The sequence below is a fragment of the Orbicella faveolata genome, unplaced genomic scaffold (assembly GCF_042242905.1).
Source record: "Orbicella faveolata isolate gen_17 unplaced genomic scaffold, um_ofav_v1 contig_35, whole genome shotgun sequence".
Taxonomy (NCBI): domain Eukaryota; kingdom Metazoa; phylum Cnidaria; class Anthozoa; order Scleractinia; family Merulinidae; genus Orbicella; species Orbicella faveolata.
Genome location: NW_028301564.1, coordinates 28,476,256 through 28,487,500, shown reverse-complemented (window position 1 = coordinate 28,487,500; position 11,245 = coordinate 28,476,256). Strand labels below are relative to the sequence as shown.

At 37.1% G+C, this 11,245-nt stretch overlaps 1 protein-coding gene across 1 annotated transcript; it reads left to right on the top strand.

Annotated features, from left to right (window-relative positions):
- The first annotated feature begins 8,060 nt into the window (after positions 1 to 8,060).
- On the top strand, positions 8,061 to 10,572 carry LOC149104136 (small cysteine-rich protein 5-like). The gene is made up of 4 exons (XM_089274136.1): positions 8,061 to 8,240; positions 8,742 to 8,826; positions 9,481 to 9,611; positions 10,375 to 10,572. The coding sequence occupies exons 1-3, from the start codon at positions 8,061 to 8,063 to the stop codon at positions 9,609 to 9,611; spliced, it is 396 nt and encodes a 131-aa protein (XP_089130262.1). The 3' UTR covers positions 10,375 to 10,572.
- Positions 10,573 to 11,245: the final 673 nt, after the last annotated feature.

Below are 11,245 nucleotides of genomic sequence, written 5' to 3'. Positions count from 1 at the left end.
AAACCCTGTTTTTGATAGTTTCTTATGGTTTCTGTTTGTTTGGCGAGTTTGCAAAAGCTTTTGAAAGGAAAGTCTGACGCGTACATTCAGTAGCTCATTTGCATAGTGCAGCGCGCGCTCTTTCAAGTCCGAGTCGGTGTTTTCAATTGTTAACAAACCTTGACAAAGATTTATTTCGTGGTCTTTTGTGCCGAGATGCTGCAACAGTTTTCACGAACGCCAAAAGGCCACTAATATGATGTGTGTTTCTTTGACATAGTGAAATTTTACGCGGCGAAAATAAGAGAAACAAGGAGTTTTGATAACTCAACCAAAAAAATCAAAATCGTTATTCGAGTTGATTAAAGAAAGCGTCGTCGTAATTTTGCTGATTATTTCTGCTGTATTCACATATTTTCAGCTAAGCTTTTAATATGTTCTCAAACATTTATCAACCTTAAACATATCTAAAAAGTAGAGATATTATATGAGTTCGATGTACGTTTTCACAAAAGTGGGAAGTCCAATTTGTCATGTTTTACTGACTGTACAAAACACGCATCGGCGGGCGCTCTTATTCATCGACAACAGACAATTATTTTTACACAAACAAGACTGAGCAGCATCTACAGACAAAAACTTTATTGTCACTTATTGGGCCTTGATAAAACATGAAGCGTTGCTTACGATTCAGGCGAAACTCAAACTTGGAATTACTTTTTTTTGTTTTACTTTTCGGTCGAGATACATGTAGACTCTGGCGAAATCCTCGCAAGCCTGTGGCAAGAGGAGGGAAACTTTGAAGTCCTGAAACGCTGCTATATCCAAACATACAACTGATTTTTTGCTGTGGTTTGGAAGAGCTGTTAATCTTCAACATATGTGAAACTTAGAGTGGAGTAATGTACAGCTCATGTAAAAGAAGCATCCGTCGGAACACAACTTGGCCAGCGATATCATATCTAAGCTTAAAGCGGAACATACCTAAATTCGATACTGTCTTACTTCACTCAAACTGGAGCAGCTTACGACGAAAATACTTAAGCAAAATTCCAACAGACGTAAACGCGTTGAGTTGTGGGCCAACAACATGACAAAATTTCGGGAATTTCGGACGCCATTTCCCCCGCGCGACATCCGCAAAAATCCTCGCAGCATGTACGCGCGTGTGCCGCAGGCGATGGCGCAATTTGTTCTAAAAATAGAATTATTGTCCCATATCATGGGGACAACCCCAATACTAGAAATGGCGCGTGCTTACGGTCTCCGTCCCCGATTATGGCTCCTGATTATGAATAATGTTTAACCCCGAGCAGGGGGTCCGAGTAATTATAAACATCTTTTCTTTTCCCAGGTATTGATTGCAGCAATGACGTCTCGACAATGGAATGACGGCCTTAACTTAATAAATGTGGGTAATTGTAAACTTCAAAAAATGTAACAAGAGGATAAATAAAGGCTGAATCATTCAATAACGTTTCTCCTGTCTCTATCCTTTGTTGTGAGGGGTGGGGGGGGGGGGGGAGGCACAACCTCCCGCTTTCCGTACCCTGCTCTCCCGCTCCCCTTACCTTTATCCCTCGACTCCCGTTTTTGTCCGTCTTGCTACCGTCCCCTGTAAATATAAGGAGACTCAAAACACATCCTCGTCATTTAGCTGCAAAATCCTTAGGCGTTTCTTTTCGTTTTTCCCTTTTTCTTCAGCCTTGCTCCTCTTGCTCACGTCTTTTGACAGCTTAAGTGACAACATTTCATGACCTATGACGTAACCACCGGGTTTCCAATTTTACCGGAAGTAAGCCTCAGTTTTTCAGCCCAAGGGCGGGTTTTCATTTTTCCGTCGGTCCAGAAGTCTCAAAATAAGCTAAATGTAAGTAAAAAAAAAATCTTGGGTTCTTGCCCCCTTCGCCATCCAATGCAATATTGAACCTCAAGAGAAATTAACTTCAACAAACGTGTTCAACACTTTGGCTCGTGGGGAGAGGCTGAACAAGTGAAATTGCATTCGCGCGCGACTGTTTGTTTAAGCTGTGAAAAAGATCCACAAATGCAAATTTGTCTCAAGATTTTTGTCCATGATTGTAGAATGGATCATATAATTTTCCGAGTTCTCGGAAAATTTGTCCTTGTCTGTTTTGCCTTTGCATGTCAAATTTGTCTTTGCCTATTTTGCGATCAAGAAATATCAAGCAGCGGCGTTCAACTACCAATTCTAGTATTCCTGCTAGAGAATTGGAAACAACCAAACAAACGGATGATTCAACGTAAATAGAAGTAACTGAAGGTAAAACCTACGTGTAGAGTGAAGTGAATTGAAGAGGAGAAAACAGGAGGAAAAAATATTGCACATTGCAGTGATGGGAGGGAGAAAAATCCTTTCTGTTGTTCCATGCAGTTGATGTTGGTTGTAATTCAATGTCATGAAGTCAAATCTCCTAAATAGAGCACCAAAAGAAGTCATTTGTCTCCCCTAACTTAATTATTATCTATTTAGCCATGTTTGCAGCCTTAAGGATCCATTCAGAAGAGTTTCAAGTCATAGCCATAATGGTAAAGAAACTCACATAATCCACAAGCTGCTTAAAGAAATGTCAATAATTATATGTTCCAATACACTATAAAGGGGGACGTGACCAGTAGTCTAGTAAATATTGTTAAACAAGTTGTTTCGAAAAGCGTTTTCTGTAGTTAGCTCAATACTCAAGCATGATTTCCTGTTTTATTCTTAAAAGACACAAAAACGCATTTCACTGAAACATATATGGGAATATAGTCCCCATGTGAGAATTTAATAAAAGTACCATGATAATTATTATCAAATGAGTTGTATGATCTGGTATGTGTGTTTAACCTGTTTTAAACAATTCATTGCATGTCTTATGATACTTAACTTTAACATTGAGGTATAATATATACGTTGAGGTGTTTAGTATGTGCTGGTCGACGTCCATCTCCTTGTACAACAACCGTGAAGTTTCTTCACGCTATTTACCGACGTGCCCTTAAAGGAAGCAATACAGATACTCGCCGATATAGCGTTTGTGGATAAATGGTTCAATGAAACACACCACTTAAACCTCAGCAGAATGGACCTTGCAGATCTTCTCAAAGTATCCACCAAAGACCAACTGTTTAGTTCAATGGACAACTTTATGAACAGACCAATGGCGTCGCCATGGGCTCTCCACTCGGGCCACTGCTCGCTAATGTCCTCATGGGATCCATGGAAGAAACTCTGGTTTATGAAGGCAAAAGGCCTTCATTTATGAGAGATACGTTGACGACACTTTAACTATAATGCCTGACACAGCATCAGCAGCTACCTTTCTTTCGGTCCAGGCTGAATATTCTTATTTTTCTACCTATTTTAGACTGAAAATTTTCTTCTGAATGTTCTCAGAATATAGCGTATAATCTCTTGCAGAAATGAATTTAGCATCGAACATACAGCTAGCGCTGTTTTTTTTTTTTTTTTTTTTTTTGTGTCTTGGCTAGTTCTGCGCGCTTTTTAGACGGAAAGGAAGAAGAATTTTATAGCTTTAGTTCAAAAGATAAAATTTCTTTGTACGCAAATTTTCAACACACATAATTCTATTCTTTTCAAAATCCCAGCCTCGGGTTAATTCTTAAAATCTTCTTAAAATTTCGCAAACTTCAGCCTCGATATTTTAACACAAAATAAAGAGAGTATGGAGGATTGCTGTCAGCTGTCCAAACGAGCAGTTCATCTCCACCTCTTTCGACATATATGTTTTTCAAAATTTAAATGCATGGAGATCAAAGTCTATATATTGCTGGCAGAAGACACTGAAAACGTTCTACTCCCGAATAAAAACGAAAAGAACATACAAATATAAAACCACTCTTAAACTCAAGTCCACCAACTGTAAATATTTGGAACTGTAAATATTTTTATTTGCAACAAAAGACTCACAAATGCTCATAACTACTCAAAACAAAGATAGCTTTCGCGCTCAAATCATTGACTACAGGTAAATGTCGTAACCGCTTTGAAAACAACGCCTTTCAAAACAATTATAAGAGAATGTCATTATAATTGAACACCTATTATGAGCACGGTTCTTAATTAAACAAAAAGAAATATTAAATGTTTTGTGCACGTCGTCAGTATCGATACAGTTCTTTCACACAAGATAATACATGTTGGCATATAGCTTTTGGTGTTTAAAAGCATAACCTCTTAGTTCGCCGGTAAGGCTGTGTTTTTAAACAGTCTTAAATAAATCAATTTATTATGAGAACTTTACAGATAACACTGACTAAGCAGTCGGTCTCAGTTTTTAACAAAAACGACACTAATCAAAACAAGTACAAGTAGGTATTTTTACCGTGCTTTTCATAGCGGCGCCCGTAATTTTCAAATGTTTAGAATAGTCAGAAGGAATATATTTTTTCGTAAATTGACCGACATTCTCTGACAACATTTGAAGAGTTATAAATGTTGTCAGAGAAGCAAACATGACCAAGTATCATAAACGTGGCAAACTGAATAAGAGACAGCCTTTTATTTGCCCGTAAAGTATACTAGAGTATTCAAAAGAACAGAAAGAGCAATATTTTGAATAATGTTAAGAGGTACGTAGCATACATTGGACATTGAGCCAAATTCGGCCCCATTCACTGAGCCGGTCTATCTGCGTTTGATAGTAGTTGCTCTTAATACCAGTGGCTTTTACTTCTTCACCAGTTTCTAAGTATCTTTTGTTCTGTGACATGAACAAACGGAGTTATATAGCACTAAAGCGATAATACAAAAATTGTTTTTGAGGTCGCCTAACGGTCTACTTAATCGACCCATCATGCGTTCGATAGTTTGTACCCGGTAACAGGTGCGTTGAAATGTGCTTTACATCAAACAATTGAAACCTCTTGCCCACCTATCCGGGCTTGGCCATTTCTGTACTTGTACCGTAATAAAGTGAACAATATCAACTGACTTGGAAATCAGTCTTAACGTATAACAAAGAAATTACCAAGACCTTTGTCCGATAGTGATATCTAGGAACATTGTACAACCGAGACTCAGATCATCTAGAAAAGCTTTTGAGTATCATTAGTTTTGATTTGAGAATTTGGCGGTCTCCCCTAACTTAATTATTATCTATTTAGCCATGTTTGCAGCCTTAAGGATCCTTTCAGAAGAGTTTCAAGTCATAGCCATAATGGTAAAGAAATTCACATATAATTCACAAGCAGCTTAAAGAAATATCAATAATTGTATGTTCCAATGCAGTATAAAAGGGGACGTGACCAGTAGTCTAGTAAATATTGTTAAACAAGTTGTTTCGAAAAGCGTTTTCTGTATTTAGTTCAATACTCAAGCATGATTTCCTGTTTTATTCTTAAAAGACACAAAAACGCATTTCACTGAAACATATATGGGTATATAGCCCCCATGTGAGAATTTAATAAAAGTACCATGATAATTATTATCAAATGAGTTGTATGATCTGGTATGTGTGTTTAACCTGTTTTAAACAATTCATTGCATGTCTTATGATACTAAACTTTAACATTGTGGTATAATTTATACGTCGAGGTGTTTAGTATGTGCTGGTCGACGTCCATCTCCTTGTACAACAACCGTGAAGTTTCTTCACGCTATTTACCGACGTGCCCTTAAAGGAAGCAATACAGATACTCGCCGATATAGCGTTTGTGGATAAATGGTTCAATGAAACACACCACTTGAACCTCAGCAGAATGGGCTTTGCAGATCTTCTCAAAGCATCCACCAAAGACCAACTGTTTAGTTCAATGGACAACTTTATGGACAGACCAATGGCGTCGCCATGGGCTCTCCACTCGGGCCACTGCTCGCTAATGTCCTCATGGGATCCATGGAAGAAACTCTGGTTCATGAAGGCAAAATGCCTTCATCTTACGAGATATACGTTGACGACACTTTAACTATAATGCCTGACACAGCATCAGCAGCTACCTTTCTTTCGGTCCAGGCTGAATAGCATTATTTTTTTACCCATTTTAGACTGAAGATTTTCTTGTAAATATTCTTAGATTATAGCGTATAATGTCTTGCAGAATTGAATTTAGCATCGAACATACGGCTAGCGCTGTTTTTGTTGTCTCTTGGCTAGTTCTGCGCGCTTTTGAGACGGAAAGGAAGAATTTTATACGCTTTAGTTCAAAAGATAAAATTTCTTTGTACGCAAATTTTCAACACACATAATTCTATTCTTTTCAAAATCTCAGCCTCGGGTTAATTCTTAAAATCTTCTTAAAATTTCGCAAACTTCAGCCTCGATATTTTAACACAAAATAAAGAGAGTATGGAAGATTGCTGTCAGCTGTCCAAACGAGTAGTTCATCTCCACCTCTTTCGACATATATGTTTTTCAAAATTTAAATGCATGGAGATCAAAGTCTATATATTGCTGGCAGAAGACACTGAAAACGTTCTACTCCCGAATAAAAACGAAAAGAACATACAAATATAAAACCACTCTTAAACTCAAGTCCACCAATTGTAAACATTTGGAACTGTAAATATTTTTATTTACAAATAAAAACTCACAAATGCTCATAACTACTCAAAACAAAGATAGCTTTCGCGCTCAAATCATTGACTACAGGTAAATGTCGTAACCGCTTTGAAAACAACGCCTTTCAAAACAATTGTGAGAGAATGTGATTATAATTCAACACCTATTATGAGCACGGTTCTTAATTAAACAAAAAGTAATATTTAATGTTTTGTGTACGTCGTCAGTATCGATACAGTTCTTTCACACAAGATAATACATGTTGGCATATAGCTTTTGGTGTTTAAAAGCATAACCTCTTAGTTCGCCGGTAAGGCTGTGTTTTTAAACATAGCCTTAAATAAATCAATTTATTATGAGAACTTTACAGATAACACTGACTAAACAGTCGGTCTCAGTTTTTAACAAAAACGACACTAATCAAAACAAGTACAAGTAGGTATTTTTACCGTGCTTTTCATAGCGGCGCCCGTAATTTTCAAATGTTTAGAATAGTCAGAAGGAATATATTTTTTCGTAAATTGACCGACATTCTCTGACAACATTTGAAGAGTTATAAATGTTTTCACAGACGCAAACATGACCAAGTATCATAAACGTGGCAAACTGAATAAGACAAAAAAAACTATTGAAACTAATAAGGTAAAAATGCCCTTCACGCAAAAATTATTAAAAAATTAGAATGTCGGAAACCTTTCAACGAGTTTTGAAAGCATTGTTAAGAAGGTTGTAAACAAAACAATTATCGGCAGCTGTTTCATAATTAGTACGAGTAAAAATATTGTCAATAAGATTATAGCACCAGAAACCTTCTAGAACAAAGATATAACTATCAAACCAAAACCAGAGAGGTATTATTTATCACATGATCCAAAGGCGACAGCTTACTCTAGGAATTCGGCCTTTAACGACAGTTCTCGTGATTTTCAGTTGCTCCGAATCATTTTTCCTTACATTGATGTTCGTCCCCGGAGAAAGAATCCATGGCCGCACCCAAGACTTTAAAACCGACTGATTAAAAAGACTTTTTCTCGGGTTTGCAAGGAAGTTTATCCAAATGGGCATTACAGCTTACTTCACCTGTATCATTAAGAATATATTTATACCGAGAAGCCATCGGATATCCTTGTGAGAAAGAGAGCCGGCGACTTGCATTTTTAATAAAAAGTAAAATTATTGTCGTTTACCAATAAGTCTTAGGGAACGTAACGGGAATTCCACCACTGACAACTGGGGAATCCAAATGGATGGGTTTTACGTCTAGCATTTGTGCAATCTATTTATCCAGTGTGAAATCTTTGTTACATTTAAGCTTACAGAACTAAGTCTTTTTTGTCAAGCAAAAATATATAAGAAGAGAACTAAAATAAGGACGCAAGAATTTAAAAATATTTAAGCTGTTTAGAGATGAAACTTAAAATATTCATTTGGCCTTGGGGGAGATTCGAAATTAAAAGCATCCCCTGCAGAGGAAGATTAGAAAATAAACAGCTAAAAACGCACACCGCCGGACGGTTAATAATTTTGTAGTCAATGTAACCAGATCAACATGTAGGAATGTTTTTTCACGTGCATGTTGTTCATATTCTAAAAGGCAACCGCCTCTCAAAAACGCATAAATTATGCGACCTATGGGGAATAAATAAGAGTGCGTCTTGCAGTCTTCATCAGTACTTGAAGAGAGTATTTGATATTGCGGATTCATCCACCGTCTCAAGCTCCAATTTTCAAGCTAAGGTAGGACATGCTTCAGTATTTTGAGTTAAACAGAGGCCTTTGAAAGTAGGCTGACTTGCTGAATAAGCTTTGGGTTAGGTCGTTGAGGGTTAAGGGGGCTACGTTACGGTTGCGCACCTTGAAAATGTTAGCCTAAATTTTTTCAATATTGTCGTTTGTAATCCTTGTTAATCTGCTCCACCTTTTAAGGTCGGGAATTTTCGTCGGAACATTTGAATTAAACCCTAGAAGAGACCAATTCGGGCATGGCTCGAGGTTTATTTGACCCCTAAAAGATAACTCGTTTCTATCATTTCTTCGAGTGCAACCCTACAAGATAACTTGACGAAAGAAATGGCGTCATTTCATTCTCAATTGCCTCGAGTGAGACCAAAATCCGTTATTTACATCCCTGAGCGAGGCGAAGAGTGTTCTCGACCTTCACATATGGGTGTGTCCCTCAGGATTTCTTCTGTGGTAATAACTAACAAAACTGTGTTATTACCTTGTCTGCAATTGCAGTTCAAATTAAACATGGCTGTTAAGTTTCATCTGTGCCTGTTGCTGATTTTCTTGGTGGGGATGGGTGCGCATGTTGCATTCGCAGGTAAGCACAGCTTCTACTCAGTACTTAGTAAAGAAAGTATAGCACATCTTTGTGTAGAATGCCGTTAACCATAAAACTAGTCAACTGCTCGGAGCATGTGATTTTACGCACAGTTTCAGCTGAGCACAATTAAGACGGCATCTATATTGCGAGTAAGCCAATTATTATTCGATATGTTTACGTCTAGTAAACAGAAAGTGGTTATGGTTGCAAATCCCGTTAATTTTTGTTGAACCACTCGATTTTTTAACTTTTTTTGGAAATGCAACAGGATGCAATGGCCATATCTTCACTAGATATGTTTCTTTCAAAATAGAGTTGCCATGACAACATCTTGCTCTGAGTTCAGTGAAATACCATGACAAATTCTAGCAGTCAGTTGGTTTGCTCCTGATTCTTTTTTAGTTTAGGCACCAAGGTTTTTTTTGGTTTTACTTGTATGCATTTTGTTGGTATCTATATTGCGAGTAAGCCAATTATTATTCGATATGTTTACGTCTAGTAAACAGAAAGTGGTTATGGTTGCAAATCCCGTTAATTTTTGTTGAACCACTCGATTTTTTAACTTTTTTTGGAAATGCAACAGGATGCAATGGTCATATCTTCACTAGATATTATTATTTTTTTATATTAACGATAAATTCTCTTTCACAGATAGACCATCTTGCGACTTCCCAAATGGAGCGTGTTTCTATTATGGTGACGAATGCCCAAACGATATGATTGAATGTGGAGCATATTACCAATGTTCGCGGGATACAAACAGATGCTGCTGTTATAAATGAGTAAGCACTGTGTAGCATACTGATAAGAACAAAGCTCTTTAGACGAGAATCATGACTTTTCAGTCAAGAGGAACATCTAATCTATGCCTTTACTTCTGAACTTTCAGCTGAGCTATTACATTAGCCCTACCGAGTGCGGGATACGATCGAGCAAGGAGGAAGATGGCGAAATCCGCTTCCTTTGTAACTTGGAGAGCATTTAAATAATACTAGTGAAACTTAGGGGGTATATCATACGCCTAAAATGTTCCCTTTCTGTTTGATATTCAAACAGCCGCCATCTTAGATTCGCCATCTTAAATTTGATAGTGATTTTTCAAAACGAACCATAAAACCATCAAAATTGACTCAAGCCAATAAAAATCAAACAGACAATGAGAAAAAAGTCCTAAATACACAAAATGAAATTACAAGGAAGATAAATGTTGTTAACAAAAATTTCAAATTTGAAAGAACGTGTCTTTCAAAATAGAGTTGCCATGACAACATCTTGCTCTGAGTTCAGTGAAATACCATGACAAATTCTAGCAGTCAGTTGGTTTGCTCCTGATTCTTTTTTAGTTTAGGCACCAAGGTTTTTTTTGGTTTTACTTGTATGCATTTTGTTGGTTTCAAACATCGGAAAATAGCTATCACTACCCATCACGCTTTTAGGGGAAATTCCGCACAAACCTAATTGAAGTCGACCCAAATTTTAGTTGAATATCACATAGGTGAGTGATTTACCCCGGTAAATAATGGTAATATGTTGTTTATTTTGTAGAAGTCCATGATCCCAAGTGATGATCACTCACCCAACACTGCTGCCTCCGTATCAAGTGACGAAAATAGAATAGCTATCAATCATTTTGTTTGTAGTCATTAGTTAATGTTCGCGTTAACTGAATGTTATTAGTCTAAATCATCAGTATTTTATGGGTGGATGCACTTGAAGCAGTGGAATAAAAGCTGTTTAAGCAAAGCTTGTGTTGTTATTTCATGAGTCGCATTATTTTGCTGCAACACACAATTAAAAACAAACTTTTAAAATAGAGACATAATGTCGTGGCAATGCTGTCCCGCGAACATACAGCTCTTGATAAGACACTGCATAAGAGTTTTCTCAAAAAACCGATATACGCTAGTTTACACTTGCATTGGACGAGGGAAATGATTTCAGTCTTTCACTGGTATTGGACCATCTAAACTGATATATTGGGGAGATTCGGGGGTATATTGCGGCAAAGATCTCACTCGCTAGCACTTTCGTAGTTACAATATCTTCTTGCAATAATACTACTGTTTGTTCATTTACAAACAAAAATAAACGATAAAAACCGACGTTTCTGTATCACCAAGACGCCATTTTCAAGGTTTTTGTAGAAATATTCTGCGGTCCTTTAATAAAAACAATCCCTTAATTTGCATTACAAAAGGAAAGTTGAATTATATGAGATTCGTGTAAATATTCTCGCGCGAGTGGAGTGATTGCACGTGTAGACTTGGTTTTAAACGTCTGATGTAAAACATATTGGTTCAATAAACGATCAAACTATATAGAAACTCGAACGAAAACGAGATCTTAGGTTCCCACCACACAAATCCATTTTCGAACAAAAACGCATACTTTTTGATGCGTTTTTGCTTATCGTCCA

Coding starts and splice junctions, on each gene's coding strand:
- LOC149104136 (XM_089274136.1), top strand. CDS start 8,061: ATGTTTTTTCACGTGCATGTTGTTCATATTCTAAAAGGCAACCGCCTC. Junction 8,241..8,741: donor GCTCCAATTTTCAAGCTAAG/GTAGGACATGCT, acceptor CTGCAATTGCAG/TTCAAATTAAACATGGCTGT. Junction 8,827..9,480: donor TGCGCATGTTGCATTCGCAG/GTAAGCACAGCT, acceptor TCTCTTTCACAG/ATAGACCATCTTGCGACTTC.